The sequence below is a fragment of the Xyrauchen texanus genome, chromosome 12, assembly GCF_025860055.1.
Source record: "Xyrauchen texanus isolate HMW12.3.18 chromosome 12, RBS_HiC_50CHRs, whole genome shotgun sequence".
Classification (NCBI taxonomy): domain Eukaryota; kingdom Metazoa; phylum Chordata; class Actinopteri; order Cypriniformes; family Catostomidae; genus Xyrauchen; species Xyrauchen texanus.
Window position 1 is genome coordinate 4,775,015 of NC_068287.1, and position 23,917 is coordinate 4,798,931.

At 37.6% G+C, this 23,917-nt stretch overlaps 1 protein-coding gene across 3 annotated transcripts in view; it reads right to left on the reverse strand.

Annotated features, from left to right (window-relative positions):
- Positions 1–258: 258 nt before the first annotated feature.
- The window catches only part of cyth1a (cytohesin 1a), a 73,300-nt gene continuing 49,641 nt past the window's right edge, over positions 259–23,917 (reverse strand). For 2 of the 3 annotated variants that reach the window (XM_052139342.1, XM_052139341.1), the window contains exons 3-13: positions 22,921–22,985; positions 21,857–21,923; positions 21,647–21,765; positions 19,673–19,753; positions 19,386–19,498; positions 17,998–18,146; positions 17,594–17,706; positions 12,242–12,320; positions 8,967–9,035; positions 8,586–8,740; positions 259–3,870 (exon numbers count right to left, since the gene is read on the reverse strand). In XM_052139342.1, the coding sequence (XP_051995302.1) occupies positions 3,792–3,870; positions 8,586–8,740; positions 8,967–9,035; positions 12,242–12,320; positions 17,594–17,706; positions 17,998–18,146; positions 19,386–19,498; positions 19,673–19,753; positions 21,647–21,765; positions 21,857–21,923; positions 22,921–22,985 (1,089 nt within the window). In that variant the 3' untranslated portion in view covers positions 259–3,791. The remainder of the gene's footprint in view (positions 3,871–8,585; positions 8,741–8,966; positions 9,036–12,241; positions 12,321–17,593; positions 17,707–17,997; positions 18,147–19,385; positions 19,499–19,672; positions 19,754–21,646; positions 21,766–21,856; positions 21,924–22,920; positions 22,986–23,917) is intronic. The other variant, XM_052139340.1, reaches the window with a different exon arrangement.

A 23,917-nucleotide genomic window follows, 5' to 3' on the forward strand; every position in this document is an offset into this window, starting at 1 on the left:
GATTCGCTGTCAACAGCAATGGAATGACATCCGTGAATGTCATTTATAAACGTTACTAGGCAACCAGTAGTGGGAACACCCACTAGCTACTTCACCGCCAGCCACTGGTGACCTGCAGCGATAAAGTCGCTGGCAGTGTGTACGCACCTTTAGTGTTGTATTTTTAGTAATATGTAGGTTTTCACATTATCTTTAGTGATCAACTACAATCGTCAATCTTTGTGAGAAGAACTAAAGAAAAACAAACAAACTGCTGCTATAATATCATCTTTATTTCAGTGTAGTCTAGCAACCATTGCAATGGTATCAACCTCCAACAAAAAGAAAAAAGAAAATTAAGAAAAAAAAAAATGGCACTGAAGTATTACAATACTGCTACATACACACATTTATAAAACAGAAACCAAAATTCTCTATACAATAAAGTATGTACATCTTTGATAAATTAAACCAATACTGATTAAGACTGGATATTTTGCTTTAAAACTAACTGCTAGACAGATGGAAACCAGAGAAATTAAAGACTCGAGGATTGAGTGGAAAATATGAGAGCAGGCACTGGAGCAACTACACAACATCTGATTTAACTGCCATTAACCTAGTTTCCATCCACGTTTTGTTATCGACAGTGGAAATGCACAAAATATATATCTGGGAAATTTGCCGTCTTCTGCTTGATTCCATTCAAATGGCCTTTTATTGATAAAAATGGAGTGCGTGATGTCATGCTTAAAAAAAAACACAGTCATAAGTTTTGATTTTTCACATGAAGAAATCTGCCCTTATGCCGTTTCCATACAGAAATGTGTGTATATCACTAATTGTGTACCTTTCACCTCCCAGATGTCCCCCTTTTTTATTCCCCCAAAAGTTTTGGTAAAATGGGGAGATTATGGAGACAATTGATTGAAATTAGCCATTTTACAGTAATTTTAATTTCTCAAATAAATGGAATCAGAAGAGGAGGAATTGCGATTAAAAGGGATTAAAAGTTGCCCTTCTGATAGGATTGTAATATTGGTCCTGATGTTGTGCTTATTGCAGGTTGCCACTGGTACAGACCCGGAAGTGGATCGTCATTGCCCTGTTCAAGCTGGCAACCTGCACAAAGTATTGGAGAAACTTTCTGGCTTAGTATATGGGCCATCCATCGATGTGTATATGCGGTGTGCACAGCTATTAAAGAAAAACTGATGCGGTGTAATATCAGGGTTTCCATATGTATGATACATTCCGATATTCAACAGGCTATTTTGAACAATCATCTAATCTAAAGCATCGCCATAACAACTGCATTATGTTGCGCATATTTATCTAGCAACTTTTAACCAACTGAACTTGATTGTCATCTAAAATTAATTTTAGAATCATAATGTAATTTACATTTTCTGAAAAAGCTCAGCAAATGCAATCTGAGGTAAAGCGTGTTAGATTTAATATATGTTAAATGATGAAATGTTCAAAAGCTCATTTTCTGAATGTGAACTCAGCCTTGCACAAATAGTTCTGATAGTTTATAATCTTGAAATAAAGTGTAGAACATTCAGAGAATGTCATTCAGCCGACTTTTTTGGTCTACAGAACAGGGTAAAGCTAATTTAAGTTTGTGTAAAGAAAAGGTAATTATATAGGCCTAACAATATAATTTTTTCATTTTGGTAATTTAATTTAAATACAGGGAATGTGCATGGCATTTTCTTTTAAGTAACCTAAACAAGAATGTATAGGATTAGGTTAGGTATAGAATTGGTTTATATGTTAGTGTTCCAAAAAAGCACATTGAACCTTTTCTCCTAGTATTGTGCATTTGTTTTTATTAAATTTTTTAATTTAAAACATATTTGTGCACAGACATTATGTTTTTTGTATTGTGGGCTAATTCCATGACTGTCATCTATTATTTTGAATGATGTGGAAAAGCAAATATTGAATAAACAGTTGTCTACCGCGACTAAATAAATCACAAAGAGCGGCCTTTCATTTGTTCTCCTTGTACTTGTCGATAACAGGTGCATGATACGAGATATTTGTGTTGGCACTCCTGGAAGTGTCGTGATGCAGATGTGTTTGAAGCATTGGATCTGTGCATGTAAGCCATTAAGACCAATCCATAACAGTGCAAGAAAAGCTTCACGTACAATAAACTGGCTTTCAATTATGTATACCTTGTCTTCATGATTAACACATGCTAACTAATTTTCTGTCATGTGACTACATTTTGCGTTAAGGCCAATTTTCTCAAAAAAGCATTTACAAACCAGTTTTTCGGGACATTTGAAGTACAACAGAGTTATGCACTAGAGTTAAACGGAAAAGTATTATGTCGACACTCGTGAAATTGTTGCGATAATTTGCATTTCATCAGCTATATCGGTATGCACTACACTTTTTGAAAAAAAAAAACCCTTGGATAGAAACGTAGTTATTGACATAAAAGCTCAAATTAATCTTCGATCTCAGTTTTACTGTAACTGTTGTTAGGAATATTTATTAATTTTTAAAAAGCATTTTATTTGGCGGTTAACACACAAACTCTTTTGTATTGACTGATTAAAAGAAAGACAATAACATTTCTGTCTGTAAATTACAGTACTGTCTGTTTGAGAGTAAAACTCAACAATAAGGATTTTTTCTGCTGACCTGGACTTGCCTTGCCAACATTTGCACTTGCCCCATTTCAAAAAATAATAAATATTTTAACAACATATTTTTAGATGTGTGTGTAACAGGTGTTAGACTAAAACTAATCTGTGTTGGCGAGCTGGGTGAATTTACCATTGGTTAGAATTCACAACAACAATGTTCAACTTAAAGAAAACCACATGTTTAGCACTAGCCCCAAACTCCCTCAAACTGGCCCCAGGCCAACCGGCAATCCTTATTGTTGAGCCCTGGAGTGGTAGTACCATTATAAGATATCCTGGTAATGACGCTATCCATAATCTTTAGCTGGCTGCCAAACAGCCTTGCTTTAAATGTGCAGAACGGCTGCATAATGGCACAATGCAATCAAAGATATTAACATTCAAACCACTGCAGCATTAACAAACATTTAGAACACATTATATGCATGTCGCATTTAGAAATGCATTGACATCTGCCTACAAAATAATCGTAAATGCCCACGGATCGGTTTACTTTCAGGAGAAAATCAAGGTTGCATCGAAAGTGATTTTCGACCCTCTCTACAATAGTTGAATTTACTGCAAATTGTAGTAGTCTCTTTGGCAAAAAAAAAAAGTCAACAGTTAAATACACAAACTTCTGAGGACTTGTGCACAGTAAAAATGTAAAAATACACTTAATGCCGTTACATATCAAAGCACAAAAGGAAATCTTCCTTTTCCAATGCAAGTAGGAACTTTTCCCGCCTTTTTTCCACATTCTGTCAGACCTGCTGATTTCAGATAATGCAAGTGTGCACATGTGCAAAAGACAAGAGATAGAGGCAGAAAAGAGCAAGAGAGCAAAAGAGAGAGTGCATTTTGGTTAAGCATGTGGAAAATGTATTCTTTGGGGGTTTAAAGGAAGCTGCAGAAAGCAAAAAGCCCACTGACTTCCTTCAACCACAAACATGCCCACACACACTTGAGCCGAGCGAGAAGAAATTTAAAAAGACAGGGGCAGAGACTAGCTTTGCGAGACTTAATCTCACATATCCGGTAAATGATTTTCTCTGGTTTCTTTGTGCAGTAAGTTTGTGTTTGACTCTCTGCATAGCTCAGTCTTCTCCAGCAGGGGGAGCAGCTCCACACAGCCCTGAATCTCTAACACCAGCGTCCTGAGCAGATTTAGTGTCTCTTCATAGATGACACTTTCTTCTTTCTAGCAGCCAGCATCTCATAGAAGGGATCTCGACTGATGGCCGCCCTGGAGAGAAAACCACATTATATGAGCGTTTGAAAGCAGTCAAATAGTGTGCCGGTCCTGAATTGAGTTGGTATTCAGGACCACGGATACATAAGACCCCGTTTCAACCTGGTGTTACGATGCATCTCGGTGATTACATGGCTGTTTACACCTGGTCATTTAAATGCCAGTCATCAGTCACTATGTCAGTGTGTTACTGCAAGAATCAAATCAAGAATTGAATCAAAGCTCAAAAGCAACATGTCAAGCAGAATTATCTGTTATTTTAGTGGATTACCTGTATTAAAAGAGCTTTAAGTGTTCTTGCTTCTTTTCTGTGTTCATATCAGACACACTAAAGAAGATCCGTTTAGCTCTCGTGATTGTTTATGTATCCGCTTTTTAAAATGTTCTGATCAGACAGTTATTATGGTTTAAACTCTTGTTTTAGCACAGCGGTTGATTGACAGGTGAGGTGCCTTCGCTTTACTGCTGCAAGGATGATTACAGGACGATTAGCATTTACACCTCACATGTGATGTGATCTCATGTGTTTTTGACCACATTCGTACGTGGTTTCTATGATCTGATTACAAAGTTTTAGACCTGTATTTATGGCGGACCACATGTGATGGATCACCCAAAACACATATTCATACACCTATTCAGGTGGAAACAGGGCATTAGAAAGACCGTTACTAGGCTTAGGATCCATGCTGTTTTCACGTATCGATAATCAGAAGATTTTCCCAATGTTGATTGTTTTTTTTATTTTTTTTCAAGATATAAATTTGCTTGTTTAGCAAACTAAAGTCTTTGTCTTTTCAAACATGTTTCTCAACACAACTTTAGTAAAGTGTGAGTGGCTGGTTAAATAAAAATGTGTTGCACACCGGACATGTTCTAAAATGAAACAATTATATATTTTAAGTGAAGGTTCGTACGTACACAGCACAGGCTCACAATCTCTGGAGGCTTTTAAAAGAATCTAGTGTCACAGATCTCAACTCGAATAGTTTTCCATAAAATTTGATCCAAATCATTATCAAAAAGGAAAAAGATTATTTACACAAGTCATTATTAGATAATACACTGCCTGGCCAAAACAAAGGTCACCCTTCTTACCCTGACGCGCCCATCACTTTGGTATAGGGTAAATCTGGACTATTCAGACCACATGACCTTTTTCTATTACTCAGTACAATCTTTATGCTCCCTAGCAAAATAAAGCTGTATTTCTTCCCGATTAGCCTCACTAAAAGTGGCTTTCTTGTGGCCACACAGCTGTTTATTCCCAAACATAAAAGTTCTCATTGCATTGTGCATGTGGAACTGCTCTTACTTTCACTATTAAACAGTCGTGAGTTCTACTGTCGATTTTTTACAATGCGATTTCACAAAGCATTTTAGTGATCTCCGATCAAGACCTTTCAAGATTTTTTTCTGATCCTATTTCTTCCGTGAAGCTGATGTTTACCACTATCCTTCCAGGTTTTAATAATGCATTGGACAGTTCTTAACCCAATTCCAGTGATTTCAGCAATCTCCTTAGTTGTTTTCTATGCTTGATGCAGGCCAATAATTTGCCCCTTCTGAAACAGTAACATCTTCAGTAACATTTTCCACGACCATGAGATACGTCTTCAAACATGGTTGTTTAAGAAATGAGAAGCTACACACTGCATCAGTTGAAATAATTGTTGCCAGCTGAAACATATTAATCACTGCAATAATGATCCAATCATAGGCTCTTAAGTATCTGCTAATTTCAATCCAAACCGCAACTTTGGCTAGGCAGTGTATAATGTGTATAAGTATCTTTAATAAAGCCTACACAATGTATTGTCAGTTACAAGTATGTCTTTTAGTGGTTTGACAGCTTGAACTAATCATATTTAAGGCTAAACTTAGAGAAACTGCATAATAAACGCCACCATTTTTAATCATTCAGTTTGCGTCGTTATACCAGTTTCATACACTAGCCTGCAAACTCTCACCACATTGTTCAAGTACTTCGGACTGCCATCAGCTTGTAATGAGTGTGTGTGATATCTGGCTTCAGTAAATGTTATGTTGCCCCCTTGTGGTCTCCCAAAGCTATTATGCCAGACAACATTGAAATGCAACTGACAATGATTGGAGAGCACACAAATAAGGCTTCTAATTTAAATGTCAACTGATGATATTACTGTATATTGATGCCACAGAAATGGCAATCAATAATCGATATATAGATATTTTATGACATCCCTAAATCAGAGAATTGTACTAAATGTTAAGAACTAAACCATAAACTAGTATGTAGAAACTACATACTTTTCCCGCACACTTTTTCATGGCACTTTTCTGCTGCACGTTACGGTTCGACTCGACTCTACTTGCTTGCTTTGCTTTTCCACTGCAGTTTAGTGCAGCCTAAATGTGGGTGGGATTATAGGCTGATCGTCATAGTTGTGCCGCCTCTACTGCCGTGAAATCATCGTAAACATCACACAAAACAATAAACAATAACAAGACCACTAGCTGTTAGCTACCAGCTCATTGTGCTGCATAAAGCAGTTGTTGCATGGTGATTTTACACAAGTGTAACAGTTAATTTGGCCTGGTTGTTTTAGAAGCAAGCCTCCAGTAGCTGGTCGACTAAAGAAAGTGAAGCTTTCAAGCAGAATATAGAGTTAACGCACCATCCTCCATAACACTCTCCCTCCCCTTACCCGCCGGTCTAGATAACGTCCATTTGGTCGAACCACTTCCACTTTCTTCTGTTTGAACCACTCCGGCTGTTGTGGACCTTGATGGTTCTGTAGTCACTTCCGTTTAGTTTTTTTTAACTTTTCTGTACACTGTTGGTAGGTCCGGTGGTAGCCGTGTGCGGCCAACAGCTGAGACACTTAAAATACTTTTTAGTTTCACGTTGTTTGGTTCACAGCTAACGAGAGGAACGTCTGCACATCGTTTATTGACCACGCCGTGGTATTGAGCACAGCTATTTCTTTTTAAAATTCGAAAGTCACTTGAACAAATTATACTGCTGTAACTTTAAAACTAGCGGGTTGCAAATCCAGTGATGCTGGTAGTGATGATCCTCTCTGACCAATCAGTGATCTGCAGTGTTTTGACGTCATATTTAGTATCGGCTCGCTTGGAACCTCGACCGATGTGGTACTATCCACAGTGGAAAACCCCATTAGTTCCAGAATAATTTTTCCCATTAATTTCTTCAATTAGGAATTCACAGAATTCTTCATAAGAGTTATAAGCCATGAAATAAACAAACCAGCGCCAAGGTGCAAGAATTAAAACAATACACTTAAACTTTATTGGAAAATATTCATATACAAATGTATAAGTAGATTGTAACTCATTTGCATCACTTACAGTGTGTCATGAGAATGGGCGGTCGCTGCAGAACTCTTTTGGCGTGCTTTGTTTGCCGCAAGAGAGCAGTGACCACCTACTTTTTCAGCTGTCTGGGTTCCGGAAGTATTTCCCCCATTCATTATTTCCATTGACTTTTAATAAAATTCTTCATTAAAGAGTTGAGACCAAACCAAACTGCTCCAAGGTGAATCACATCATCACAAACTTTATTGTAAGACAAAACATATTTGAAAATCGGACAAAGACAAAGGTACAAGATTGTGTACTTGCCGTCTTTAATGAGGGCATGGACTACAATCCCATAAAGCATTGTGAATGATGTCATTGAAAATAAAACTATGGAAATATATAAAAATATTTTAGGTTGTTTATAAGTATAGAAACAAAATAATTTACGTTTATTGCAAAATATCCCAATATGTACAAATATATAAGTAGTTTAAGGGTGAAGGGAGGCCGACTCATTTACAGTGTGTCATGGAAGCACGCGGTCACACCAAGCCACGTTTTGCTGTTTCTCTGATTGGTGGATATTTCTATATATACCATGGGTGATGTAGTTGTTTACCATGAATTCTGCCATTAAACGCTATTTTTAAACAATGAAGTTGAAATAATGCAGACGGATGGCTTCAACGGAAGAATATACCATCGATGAACAACATTGCTCATGGTAAGTCTGTCTTTAAAGGTTTATAAGTTATCGTTGATGGGATAAATTAATGGGATTTTTATTTCTGAAAACAACTTGTTGTGTTCTATTCTATGATTGGTGGATTTCCCCCTCAGGATCATGGTTAGTGTATTTCCTCACCAGGAATTGCGCTATTAAAAATGATTTGTTTTAAAAGAAGTTAAAATAATGCGGTCTGATTGCTTCAACTAATGCATTTACCTTCAATGAACAACCTCTGAGCTCATGGAAAGTCTGTCTTTAATGGTTTAAAAGTTAGCGTTAAAAATCAATCCCTCTATGGAGAAATTGAAAGGGCTATATTTTTACTTCTGGAACTAGACTGCTGCACTCTATTGAGTATTTCAGAGAGGAGTGGAATGAAGTAATATTCTGGGTTGCATGCTGTTGATACATTTATCTTATGCTCCAGTTTGTAAAACTGAACAAAAATGTGTTCATAGTAATTCTTGTGCCTCAGTTTGTAAAATAAACAAACAAAAAAAGGCTTTACAGTAATACTTTTACAGTAGAAGTCTATATTATTAATTGTTTATTTGCCGTCCTGCTGACCTGGCTTTTATAGCAAGTGTATTACTTTAAAAAATGTACGTGTGATTTTCAAATGTTCTCTTTATCCAAAAGTGATGAAGGTTCTTGGGTTTAGAGGAGCAAGACTTACTTAATGCTGTTCATCCATACGTCTTTCTCCTCTATGGTTGGAGCAGAGATGCGGTAAAATGTGTGGTTGCCTTCAACGACCCGTCCGTCCGCCTCTGTCTTGCAGGCCTTGATCACCTGATCTTTATTGTCAGGAATGAAGAGTTCAAAGCAGTTCTGTGGAACAAACACATTTGCATGACCCCATTTTTGAACACTAGGGGGAGCCAAAGCTCTTAATATGTGAAGTCTGGTGCAACGTTTGTAAATCTTTTCTAATGTACTGCTTGAGGCATACTGCACAATAAATACTTTGTGCTGCCTACTATTTTTTTAAGTTTATGTGAAGAAATATGTATTTTGCAATGACAAATGATTCCAACAGTTGTAAAAAAAAGTTTACCGGTTTCTTGTCCTCTACTTCACGGATGCTGAGGTTCTCCAGTGGGATGATGCCTCGTGGTTCTTTGTCCTACATAAGAGGCACAATAGTCTCCATTCATCATTATACACCATAGATCACATGATAAACATCAGTGTGAATTGTATCCATCTAGAATATATGACTAATCACATGACAAGGAACATCCAGTGACAACAATCGAGACAGACCGATAATACGTTTGATGGATACTTTTATTTATTTTTTACAGAAATTCAACCTTTTCAACTTAATCAGTTACTAAATTTACATGGATACCAGAAAGCGGCTTATTGTGAGAAAGCAGCGTTCTGGTTTACATGCACTGTATAGCGGTGTACACTTTACTCCCGTATACATGCAGCTCGGTCAGTAAGCAGCTTTCTCCACAGCAATCTTTTCCCCGCAATGCTTGTTTAACAAACATGGCATCCGACTTCACTATTGTATTCTCCGTTGCTTCACTTTATTTCCAGATAGTCTTAAGTCATAGCAGTGTTTGTTTCCTTAACTTTAGATTGCAAACAGCAGCATTGTGCTGCAATAGTGGGGATTCCCTCTTTCATAAATCTCTGGGATTCCCTCAATGTACAAACACATATATGCAAATGCTTCAATATTTTACACTGGTGTGTATAAATGGGTATAGTTTATAGTGTATGTGCTTTTCCCACTGTAGTCTGAGAAATGTTGAATTCCTTCCGCTGTGTTGACTTGCTGTTGGGCTCGATCCTATGACGTTTGTTATTTAGTCTGTTCATTCACATGTGCACTCTTCAAACATCCTTCAGAATGCCGTTTATGTGATTACATGATCACATTAAGCCACGTTCTCTGGGAGAAACCTTAGGTGTGTTAAACTCTTTCTCTTAATCCCCTTAAGAATTGCAAGGAGACCAGTATTCTCATTTACATGACATTTCAGAATGCCGCTTTCTGCAAATACCCTGGAATAAACCGCTTAAGTCCATGTAAACGTGGCCAGTTATTAATTCTTTAAAATCATGTCAACCTATAAATGGGACTATTGGGTTCTAAAAACCAGCATACAACACCTTTACACCACTGTGTATTCAAAGGTAACAACAGTATTCACAGGTCAATTTAATGTATTGTTTGCACAAATCTTTTTAGTTTCATTCTAGAGTAAGAAACAGCATTTTAATCTTAACAGTAAGACAGCGCAAAACAAATATGGAAATTAGCATTGGCAACGGGAATCTTGTGGAATCTAATGATTGAGGTTCCTTATAGGTTCCATTAACGATTATTTTTGTATGACATTACACTACTGGCTCATGAGTCAAGTAAATCGGACTACACTGGTCACAATGTATGTTTAGGATTCTCTAAAAAGAACCAGCTCGTTAGAGGCATTCGTTCAGGAATCAGACTACACTGTAGTCTACATGTTTCTAACAGGATCACATGGAGAAATCGGTATGTTGTTTCCGAGAGTTACAGTACCCTAGGATCTGCCATATTACGCCGACTCACTGAGAAGCACCATCCCCTAGCAAACATTTTTGCATCTGCTCCAATGTTTTTACCTTTATCTGTGAGTGAAAAGAAGGCCGTTGCATCAGCAGAAAGTAGCTAAAAGGTACTAGAAATAGGGGTCGCATAATCAGTGCAATTTGGAGGTTGCATTTTCCCCTCTAATATTACGTTTTTACTCTAGAAAATAGAAAGTTCTCTTGGAAGGAGTTGTGGGACATGGAAGCATTTCGAACCAGCTTCATTATACGAGCCACATATGATGTCCTGCCATCTCCCAAAAACCAAAAACCCACCCTACATGCCCACTCTGTCCATCCCCAGCAAACATGAAGCACATACTCGTTGGCTGCAAGACAGGCCTTAAACAAGGACGCTATACCTGGGTGGCACAACCAAGTACTGAAGTGTCTATCAGCTATGTTGGAGAGCAGACGGACAGCCATTAATGCCCAGCCTCCTCAGTCATCCCATCCTGCATCAGCAAGAGAGTTTGTTCGGGAAAGTGCGAACCCAAGGCTGGCACTTCAAAACCAGAGACCGGGCATCTGGGAGCGGCACGGGACTGGAAGCTACTGGCGGACCAGGAACAGAGGCTCTGCTTGCCAGCTGAGATCGCCACGACCAACCACAGACTGGACCTCGTGCTGTGGTCCACCTCAATTCGCACCACATACATCATAGAGCTTACAGTGCCCTGGGAAGATGCTGTGGACGAGGCCTATGAACGGAAGAGCCTTAAGGATGCTGAGCTGGCAGCCGTCGCTGAACAAAATGGCTGGAAAGCTAAGGTCTGTCCAGTGGTAGTTGGCTGCAGAGGCTTCGTAGGCATGTCAACTACCAGGCTGCTTAAGGACATGGGAATCCGAGGCCAGGCCCAACGGCAAGCCATCAAAGCCCTTTCCAGTGCAGCTGAAAATTACATTGTTTTTTTTGCCTTTTACTGCTGTCGATGGGCCCTTTTCTCGTGATATCAAATCATTTCAATTTAGATTTCTAAATAGGAAAACTGTTTACAGTACTATACACAGAAAAGCGCTTTATAGTTAACAAATAAAAGAACAATGAATTTTTATGTAGGCTACACATGGTAATACAAGATAACGTGTTAACGTGAACATTACTACACTCATATTAGCAACAATGATTAACAGTTTTTTGCGTATTATGATTTAGTTTATTAGAGTACAGTAATTATAAAGCATTAACAATTTTCACAGAAGCCTAAAGATCATTAATGACACCTATTGATTTAAATACATGTTTAACCTATGGTTCTTAGTAGTGTACACCATATGCCAGCAAGAAACCTACCCTGATATTTATTTTCATGTGGGACTATAATTACAAAAGCCAATATATATATATATATATATATATATATATATATATATATATATATATATATATTTTTTTTTTTCTTACACATTTTACATGTGTACTATATATAAATGTTAATATATTCATTTTAAAGACTGAGTGCACGTTTTATTTTATCAGAACCGAAATTCATGAAAATCAAACAGCTTTTTTTTTTTTTTTTTAAATATGGAACCGTTTTAAACAAGAACTGGTTCTCTGTTCCCAACCCTAATTAGCATACACAGAAAATCACATGTATGTGACATTTGTTTAAATCTAATGTTAGTTCACGAGTACTCAGGAGTTTCTTTGTGATCATATCATATATCGGTTAATCTCTAGAAAACACTCCCCACCACTTACGGTTTTATTTACCTAATTAGTTTCTCAGTACTTACAGTAGTGTACTCAAAGTAGTAAAGGCAGTTATCAGTGAGAATGAACCACCGTCTTTTCCAGGTTTTGACACGTCCTCCTGAAAAATAAAAGATGAATTTATTAACTCCCAGTGTGAGGAAACATCAGATTTGAGAACAGCGTGCAGTTGAAGAGTCGAGCGGCAGACGAGCAGACAGACAGATGAACAGACAGACAATGAGAGCTCTTCTACAAGGACTCCATGTTCAATGAGGCCCAAGCACAGCATTCCTCACCAGCACCACACCATGCTCAAACCAGCGCTGTCACACTCCACGGATGAACCTCACAACTATCACACATCACACGACAGTTACCATTCATCTTCACCTGACTGAAAACGTCCTTCTTGGAGGCCCAGCACAAAGTCAAATGTGTTTGAGCACTATCACAGTTACAATGCAACTAGCTTTAAAGATGTAGTATACTGTAGCAGTGAAATCTATAGAAATACAAGTTTTTCAAGTACGTTTCTGGCCTTAGAAAAGCATAAAACAAAAACAATAAAAGCTCAGGTAATGAAATTCAATACAGGTTGAAGTCAAATGACTAACAGGTTAAGAGTTCAGTGATCTGCAGTAAAAGATGCTGAGGATAAGCTCCAGATCTTGTAGATTTATGTTCTCTCACATCCTGCTCAACAGGGATTGTAGAGTAAACGCAGCGCTCTATGATCTGAGGTTGACCTCTGAACTGTGCCAGCCTGGTTTCCTCTGGAATGAAACCTGATCACTGTGACTGATGGCACATTAAACAGCCGGGACAGCATCATACACACCCAATAAATAGTATTGGAATCCAGGACTGTTGATTATGGGTTTAGTTCACTGAAAACTCCTTTTAACTGATTGTGTATTAGGGTAGTTCATGCTTAACATGTCCATGGACTTTATCATCAATATTTTTATTCATAATCAAAATAGACTGTTTAATAAGGTAAAAATGAATAAAAATGTATTAATTATAAGGGAACATGTATGTTTTAGGTCATGTTACTGGTCACCATTTTAATCAACGTTTTACATTCACTAGTTCATTTAAAAGGTTCCTAAAAAGTTCTATGCAGTATTTTAACTATATAACAGCATTTAACATGTATATTTAACAGCATAAAAACAGCATGATTAATAATTATATATACACTTTGTATTAGTGCTGTCAAAATGAACGCGTTAACGCACACGATTAATTAGAAAAAACGCTTAAATTTTTGCTCATCACAATGTATTTTTCGTTAATACATCATAAACCAGCATAAACACTGGGTGGAACCATTTTGATGTGTTGATGAAGTAAGGTATAAGAGTTTAAGTAAGGTATATTTTAATTACCACAGAAGCACGTCAAGTCTTGACCATCAACAAAACGCAGAATGAGATGTTTTTGTCTGCAAGCACTCTTCATGTGGAGTTCAAAGCGGCGTTTGACACTGACGTGAGTCATGAATGCAGCTTCACGATTGCTGTAACAATGCGGATAGCCGCAGTCTACTGCCAGATTAATATTGTGGAGGATGAGAGTTTAAGAGATTGAATGCCCATTGCAATTAATATGCAACCAATGGGGGGGTAGTTCTTTCGATTTGTCAAACTCCCAATTTGACTTTGGGAAATTTGTAATGTTACTTGAATTGGGGATATTTTAGTGCTTTTCTATCTTTATACTGTGGACGGCTTTGTTTGGAAAATGTTAATAAAGCATTATATTGTAAAGTATTGTTTTGTTTTCTTTCATAAGATGGGAATAAATGCATTTTGACAGGAAAAGAATATATATAGTGTCGAATTTCAGCACTTAAAATCTGCGTTTAATGCGACAAGCGATTAACTACGAAAAATTAAGCTATTACAAATTTCAATCAACTGACAGCACTAATATACACCGATCAGCCACATTTAAACCACCTAATATTGTGTAGGTCCCCCTCAGATCACCCTATATATATCTTTTATTTAAATTGTTTTTTAAAGGCTGCTTAAATAGTTTTAAATGGTGTAGAGCAGGTCACACTGCAGAACATCAAAAAACATTATGTAAATTACCCATTAATTAATAATAAAAAATCTATAATAATTCTCTCAGAAAAGACACAAGAAACAGACTAGCAGAGAGACTTGCACATGGTTGAAAATTCAGATATATCTTAAAGACTAAAAGCACTTTTTCTGGACTTTGAGGCCTTTGAACAGTAAATGATCTTCCTGCACTGTAGATCGTATTTGAATACTGGCATAAGCGACAAACATAAAACAGAAATCAGAGCGCTTTGGCAGGTGCGAGGTTTCTGAGCAAGCTGATTGGCTGAGTTATGGGCTGTGATAATTGATCAGTCCAGCTGCAAAACAGAAGACCCGTCCACACACACAGAGTTGTGGAGAGGCCGGAGGTCATGCTGGGCTGCAGTGGAGGCAGATGGACACCCAGAAAACCATGTGACTGACAGACACTCATTCAGGGCTGGGTGATGGATGGGCGGGTAAAATTTGCGAAGATACGTCCGGGTCACATTTCACCCAAAATTGAGAGTAAGAGTGAGAGAAAATATACATTGCATAAAGAAAATGAAGCCCATTAAGGAAAATATTTGTTTATTTATTTGATTCAAAGTACTGTAGTACAAAAAAAAAAAATTGTACATATAAATTATATTAATTACTGATGATTATTTTGCGGTACAGTAAAGTATTTAAACCTCATGGTACAATTTGTTGAACTGAACAATAAATTATTTCTGATTTTAACAAACAATTTACATTTTGTATGTAATTTGTTGGATTTTTTTCCAGATTTTTGTAACATTGTGAATTGTAATATTTTCCCCCAGATTCTAATTACACAAATGCAAAAATAAATATTTTTAATTATTATGTATTTATACATCATAGAATTTGTTGTACAATTGTGTATATAGTCTTCGAGATGTTTTTGGAATGTAACATTATGTAAATTGTAATACTTCTGCCCAGTTCTCATTACAATAATAATAATAATAATAAAAAAAAGTCATTAGTGTAATGAATTTTTTGTTAATATTATTTAAATAGTATTTAAACATCATTGCAGTAATTACTGAATTGAAATGAGCTTGAATTGTTGAACTGAATTTGCAGCACTGAATGACATTTCTGCTGGTTATAACGATCACCACTGAGAATAATGGGAATATATAATTCCAAGTAAACCACCCAAAAAATACATTAATGAGAATGTGAGGACGAAATGTTCTCAATTGTAAATGAAAATGTCCCAATTTAAAAACCGGCTTCATTTGCTTCATTTTCTTATTTGGTTTTCTTTTGAAGTTTAGGGTAAATTATGACCAGGACATGCTCTTGACAGGTTGTGTGCTTTAGGAGAGAATGACAAACTCTTAAAATAAAACATTTTAGATGCTGTCATATCAATTAAAACCCACCCTCACCCAGTATCCTAATGGTGAGTCCAATGTGTACACACACATACACCATCAGCACGGCAGTCCAGAATCACACACACACAATTCTATATTTTACATACAGCATAGTGAACAGCACGTCTTTGGTCCAGATGCAGTATTCTGTTTCAGTGTAATCACATAATAAACACCACATAAATGCTGCCCACTCTAACTGAATATATTGAATATATTGTTTAACTTCTTATATTGTGGATATTTCCTTCTGTAGGTTTTCATTGGTGTTTTCTGGGCTCCATTCAGACTGAGCATTAGCTGAAAATACTGCAGCTCCCAAAGTAAAAATGACACCGTAAGAAAACATTTCAAACATGACAGCAAACAGAGAAAGGTACTCTTCACAACAGTGCTCACAAAATCAAATATCAAGCCCCCGCCACCACACGGACGAACCGCTGGTTCAGTCAATTCAATGAAATCGGACAAACATGTAAAAAGACTAAATCAAAGTCATGGAAAGACAAACCCCATGGTAAAAAAAATAAACCTACAGTGGCTAATTACAGAAATAAAGGGGACAGAAAGCAAGGCTGATCACCAAAAGCACCTTAGCGCGGAGATGAGCGAGTGTTTCGGAAGAACAGTGTACATACCTCCTGAGGGAAAGAACAGCCAAAATCATGGGAACAAACAAACAAATGAGGAAGAAAGGAAACAAAAAAATTAAATTAAATTAAATAGGAAATCACCCCCTCCACACACACACTGTCTCTCTGATCACGGGAAGTGCTTGTGCCTCTCTTGTTGCTTTGAATTATTTGTTTCTTAATCGATTGACGAGGACCACTCAAAGAATTAACGAGGGGGTAAAAGCACAAATATACGATAGAATCAACAGACATTCAACTCATAAATTTAACACAGATTTATTTTCCTTTTGGTTTGGTCCATTTGTTCGTAACAAAAACAAATTGCTGACATGAACAATTGTGAAATTTCTATAAAACTTCCATAATGCACAACAAAGGCAATGAAAATGCATTCTTATTACAGCTTAAACTGTACTTCATTTGTACATTCTTGTAAGTAAATGTTTTAACAATTACAACACATTATAATATTACCCATTACTGGACATACCTTTAAAATAGATCGATTATCTAGATAAACAATTCCACATTGCACTGGATTGAAGCGATGAGTTTTTCTAGAACAAAACCTCATGTAGTAGATGAATGATTGCATTTGTGAAGATCTACAGCGGTGGATCATCTTCATTTGATTGTGAAAAAAAGGAACACGTGCTACTGTGTGTGCATGTTTTAAACTTCTCAGCTAAAAACTGGTCTCACAAATCAGATTATTCACCTTCAAATTTGCATTTATTCAGATAGAATACAAATTAAACTAAACATCCATTTCATGGGGCTAATGCAACCAAAACAAATTGAGTTAAGAATCAATAAAATAACATAGATGATGATCTTCGTTGGGGCATTCTGATCTTTTACATTGAAATCTTAACTTACTCTCAAATTTTTGAAGGCTATAGCAAACAGAGACATCTCTCATAAAAAAACATAGCCATTAGCTTCCACATCAGGTTACTTCTGTGAATGTTATAATACTTGCTGATTAAAGTCATTTGTTACTAGGAATGTTTTATGATCACCCTGTTGGGGTTTATTTGCAATAATGATTGGCTGGCTGTACATTATCCTTTACTAATTTGTGTCTTCAGTGTACATTAGTTGTTAAGAATCATCAACCACCATTAGAACCATCCTTGACAGAACCTCATCGGTTTGAAGCAAATAGCAATGAGATCTACTCCGTTTTGAGCAGGTGTTAATCAATCTTTTGGGTACTGTCTTGGTCTGAATTAGGGGTATAAAAAAAAATTCAGGAGTGAGGATTAATGGTAATTGAGTTCCACTTACCCAGTTTGAGCAGCCAACCCTCTCTGTCTGGATTGAAGAAAGTGTGAGTTAAGTCATTGCCATCATCCTCAGGGATTTTGAAGGGCTCATTCTTGATACTATCGTACAAGTTCTGCATGAGTCAAGGTAAAAGACTGAGTCATTACAGAAAGGTTTGAAACAGGGTGAGAACATATTTTTGAGATAATAGGCATTCAAATGAGATAAAAAGTTCAAAAGGAGCATTATGTCCCCCAGTTTAGTATCAGGCAGGGGCTTAAATCGGGGGCTTGTCCGGGATAAGAAAAAGAAGAAATGACAGAGGCACGCAGGACATTAACACCATCCAAGAGAGTTTATAAACTCTCAGACATAACAATGTACATACATTTAATGACATAACAATGATTGAAAAAGAACAAACCCTGAGCAGGTCTTCTGGCAGGTCTCCTCCATCATTAATGCCTCTGTTCATAGAGATGAATCGCTCCACTGTGGGCTTGTCTTTAACGTTTGGGTTGTGAAGGCTGGTGTTCAACATGATGATGGCAAAAGACAGGATGTAGCACGTGTCTGCAAAGAATTTATCACAACCATCCACATTAACATAAAACTGTAGAAGTGAAAATCACATTTACCCTGCACTATCAATATCATTATGATAAAAAAAATTTAAATATCAAAGTTAATGCCTCGGAGCAAGACTGTGGAGGGGAAGCAAGTCTAACACAGAGGGCAAACAAAAGGTAAAAGAAAAAGCTTAAGGTGACTAGGGCACCAAGACAATCCTTGTATGGACAATCCCAGTGCTCAAAGTGAGTGAGTAAGAACCGGAACACCATACTGCCATGATGTGAAACTGAGGTCACAGTATCGGCAGCTATTTTTGTGTATTGGCAGCTCTTAAGATGCTGGCAAGTTGTACTACTCCCACAAAAAGCACAATTTTCTCCCAAACAGATGAGGTTAAGGGAAATGCTCTATTGAGTTTTAAAATCAACTGCCTCCCTACCCTAAACCTTACTGATAATTTCAGAAAAAACTAATGTGAGATGAAAAAAGTAATTGCTGAAGTAACCACATCATTTTGTGGTGCTTCTATGACACTTTTGTCTCAAGTGTAAATTTGCATGCTCTTCAGGACTTGTATATCGGTTATTTGCATTGCAATTAAAATGCTCCATCAGTTGAGCTGCTTCACAATTGTTTATGAACTGACTTGTTTACTTCTGATTTGTGTGAAAGGGAATAAAAGTAATTGTTGTTGTAGTGCCTCCAGTGTTTATTTGACACAGTAACACACCACCAGATCCTCTTTTCCTCCCCCTCTAATCTAGTTATCAAAAGGAACTGTGCTTGGCTGGTTTGAGTCATACATCAAAAGACATCCTTCATGGTCTCCTAGAGAGGAGAGGTGTCCAAGTCACACCAGCTAACATCTGGTGTTCTTCAGGGATCATCGTATTAACCACCCCAGTTTTGCAGGTTTTTGCTTTACAACATGGACCTTTCTGGCTGCCCTCTCAGCTAGTGTGATAAAGCCACTGTAGATGGTCCAGAACGCTGTGACACATCTCGTCTTTTAGAGATTTTTTTAACACTCCTCCTTACTCCACTCCTGTGTCAAAGCGCCTAATGTTACTTGCTATTGCAGCACTTCTGACAAGTACGCATGCATAGGCACATAAAAATCACAATGCGTTTATTGCAGTGGAAAGCAATATTGAAAAACATATGGCCAGTGTTTCTTTTTTTTAATATGGAGAGAAGTATTGGTAGGAACAATCTAAAGCAAACTAATGAATGCGTTACCTGTGGACTGAAAGACTCCGGGGTTGCACTGGCAGTAGCGCTGAGCAAATGCCTCCATCATTCTGTCGATCTTTTGCGCCTCACCAGGAAGTCTAAAGCTCCAGAGAAACTGTCTGTGAGGAGACACAAATAATAATGTACTAAACCAGAGCACAAATTAAGTGTGTATTAGTGTGTGCAAATTAAACAATTAAAAAAAAAATTATTGTATAAAAACTTCCCAAGTCTCCTGACAGTGATCAAACAGTGTTGTGAAGTGACATTTTACTGTAGTCTGACAGTTTTACCTGAGGGCCTGGACCAGGTTCAGATCTGTGAACTCATGCAGCTCCACAAACGCATGAAGGACCTCGATGTTGAAGTCATCCCTGTTGAATATTTAAATAAGTAGTAAGTAAATTGCCATTAGCAGACACTTTCATCCAAAGCAACTTAGTGTTGTAACCTGAGGATAAGAGCTCAAGGGCACATCTTTTGTTTTATAATTTGAAACTTAAAGAAACTGGTCTTTGTAAAAAAAAAAATTCTTATGCAATTTTCCTTAAATATGTGCCACTTGATTTTATATTGACAGACCGACATTTTTAGTGTGACTTAAATATCCACAGTTTAGTTGTCCAGTCATTCGTCCACTGGTCCAAACACTAAAAAAACCATGACAAAATGCATCAGATCATCCAGTGTATCAGTATCATTTATCAAAAGCATGATATCACATTTGACTTTAGCCAACAGAGGAAGTGATATCCCTCAGTGGAACTGACGATGATCTTCTGCTCCCACCCCGGTGATCTGGTGACAGTCTATTCATGGGAAAAAGCCCTGCAGAGCCCCTCCCTAACAGATGAATTATAACACTTAGCGATACTGATCTGATCTGATCTTTCACAGAGGTCTGCTCTCCATTTCCTGACTGTTCCAGCGGACACATCAAGAATGAGGAAGCGAAAACAAAGAGGAAAGAAATCCAGGATGCACTGCAAGCATTTTCTTAATCAATCTTTGTTGTTTTACACTAAAAATATCAAAACATCCTTAAAACAAGATGCATTTACTTGAGAAGGAAAATAACATGGGTAAAATGTGTCTTGTTTTAAAGATATTTTAATATTTTACCTGTGAAAAAAGAAAAAAAAATTGTAAGAAAATAATTTTTGCAGTAAGGGGAGACGGAAAGAAAAACAATTCTGAAGCACATGCAATAAAGTCACTAGGTGTTGCCCAAAGACTCTCTAGAATAACAATTTAAATTCAAGAGTTTCAACCCAGTCGGAGTCAACTTTCCTTAAATATGAAGCGTTTAATGAGATAAGTGTCATTATTAGGGCTGAAACGATTAGTCGACGTTATCAACAATTATAGTCATTTGATCTCATTTAAAATGGAACATGAGATCACATTTAACTCTAATGTTGCTGCACGAGAGCAGCACTGCAGCTTGCACCTGACTGAGGAGAGGAAGAAAAAAAGCTCACATTCCAGATGCACTCCTAATTTTTCAAACAGCTTCAGGTGATGTAGATCGTAAAGTATGAGGGAATAATACAAAATAAGTACTCTTGTTGTGAAATAAGCAGTGTTGGAGCTCCCGCGTCACTGAAGCAAAACATGTGTCGAGCATCTATAAAGGAAACATCCCAGTGTTACATCTTTTATGTAGCTATATATAAAGCTTTACTAAAGTTCAAAGCCCTAGTCAAAATAAAAGGGTAATAAAAGACAGATTGAGCAATTAACTTTATCCTGTCATCTCGGTACAAACCACAGTGGGAAGAAGACTGTTTTCCAGGAATTCCTGCACAAAAGGCCATTTGACATACATATCAGGCTAGGCTAATGTCTCTACAGCTAACTGATGATGGAGATATGAGATGTGGAAGCAGTCTATTGCTTCAAGTCCACCAAGAAAGTTTGTTCTTATAAGTTTGGAAGTCGTAATTATGGCGTGAAGTCCATTCAAGTGATTTTGGATGGAACTAAAATAGAAGTGATGGGCAATTTATTAATTTATTATTGATTAGAATATGGGTGTTTATTCAACTTTGGGCACTTTGGTTGTGGTGTCTACATACGTCTCGCCTCACAAATAAACTCTGCTCAACTTTGTTACAGCACCATTGATCACTGTTGCTTATGTTGCCTCAAATCACTAATTCTCACTGAAATTAAACAACTTCAGACCAGTTTCTTGCTGCAAATAGCTATCAGTGTGAACGCCCCTTTATGGTACAGACAGGAATCACTGGTAATCACACACTGACCTTTCTCCTAGGTAATCTCCTATGGCAGTCTTGTTAAGACCTTCACCCTTGTAGAGGAACCGTGCAATGTCTTCCCTGGTATTCTTAAGAAGGTCATTTTCAATAAGGAACTGGATCCCCTGCAAACACACACACATTCAACATGTTTATCCTGTGAATTCATGATTTCATTCATTTCGGGAACATGCTTCAATGGGCACCTTAAATCACCTTTTTGGGGTCCATGTTGAATTTCTTGCGGCCCATGGCCACTTGTTTGTTCCTCTGCATATTTTTCCTGTAGGAAAAAGATAGCAGATATACAACAAAACAGTTTTCTACAATTTCTAATGCTAATTATAACTTAAACTTTAACATTAGACACTGATAGTTTCATATACAGCAATGTTGATGCCTTTCTAAAACCTCTGACTGATAAGATATAAAAAGTGTATCAATACGGAGACAAAAAAAACAAAACAAGCACAGATAGTTTAAAATAGCCGCATTTCCACTATCGGGCCAAATGAGGGCATACTAGTGCGGGCCATTGCGTTCCCAAGGTCACTTCCAGGGCTTCGTTGTGCCTCCACGGTGCTTTCTCGGGCCCACCGATTACCCTTGGTCTAAACAAGGCCAACGGAAGATTAAAGAGAGTTTGCCAAACTTCCCAGGTTGTGTATCCAGCGCACAGCACAACAGTACATGTTCTGGAAAAAATTTTATTAAAAAAATGCAGGCACAGTACAAATCCATTAAAATGGCCAATGGACAAAGCAGTGCCCAAAGAAATTACTTTCCAAGGTTCTCTGAACTTTCATAGATAGTGAGCTTGGACATCAACCCACTGTTAGTGGAGAGACCACTAGGGACATCAAGGCAGTTACAGTCGGAGAGTTGTAAACGCTAACTTACCTTGCTGTTTGCATTCATTCGATATATGTTCAGGGTGCATGGCATTGGCACCACAGCGGTGTATTAAGGGCGGGTTTTTGGGTAACGATGCGGAGTTATTGGCCCTATGGTGGGAATGCAGATCGATTTTGGTCTTGCGGCTTGAGGTCCAAGGCTACTGGCCTGACTGGCCAGTTGATAGCCCTGGCCCAATAGTGGAAAAGCAGCTAATAAGACCAGAAATGTGAAATAGGGTCAATTTTTATGTCGTACTGACTTTAAGATGCAAGCCAGATTTGAGAGTCAAGCAGGCACCTCATGCATGTATCACAGCTTGTAAGTGAAAAGACTGAGTGAAAATACAATGTGTAAGAGCAGTGGGTGAGTGGGCGTTCAGTTACCTCTCCTCTGTGGAACCCAGGTTCTCAATCTCACTGGTCACTTCTGCTATCTCATCCTTCAGACGCTGTGAGAAGACATGAGAACATTCATTTCAGACAAGACTCCAGAGTTCTCAACCGTCAGCTTTCCAGCTGAAAAATGGCATAAAAATATGAAACACAAAGACACACAATGTGGGGTGTTGCAGAAACAACTTCGCTATGACTGGCAGTATGACCATATATGGTTATTCAATGTCAAATCAACCAAATTTCAGAAACATACATGGCTTTTGAGTAGCACTTGTTGCTACTGGTTAGCACACAAACTCAGATTAGCAATGAAAATATATGGATTTATTGTTGCCTTATCACATTGTGCATGATTAAAACATGTTGCCGTAAAGAGTTTCATGCTTCTGTTATCTAGATCTGGCTGCATGTGTCCTGACAATAATGGCTCATTATATGATGACCACTGGAGAAAGACCCTGAGTCAAGACTAGAGACATTAAAACTGAACTATTTTTTGGTGTCTTTGGAGAGATGAATGGGATTAGAACACAGGACCGTCTCTTCTGCCAAGAGTTTATTGACGTCTGGAGTCAGCTGGCCCTGAGGTCACACGATGAAGAGTTTTCACCTCTCATTGTCATTTATCCTACTTTAACACCTGTTGTACAGTTAAATTCTCTGAAGTGTTCATCCCTGGTTTCTGTTTGTATAGGTCTGTCCCGTTTCTGCATTATTCTATGCCATTTTTTTAGTACAAGTAGGTCCACAGCTTTCCCTACATAGTGGCAGACAATTCTTGCCTGATAAGTCCTGTCATGATGGCAAAGGTAGCAATGCTTTACCATCATTGTGTGATTCTTTGTATGCATGTATGGAAAAGTCATTTTTGGGCACTCAGGTTAACTAACATGCTAAAGCTAGCAGCAACACCACATCAGAGGACATACTTCTGAAAAGTCAGTTTACTCAACTTTATAAATGTTAAATGCTTTACCATGATTGT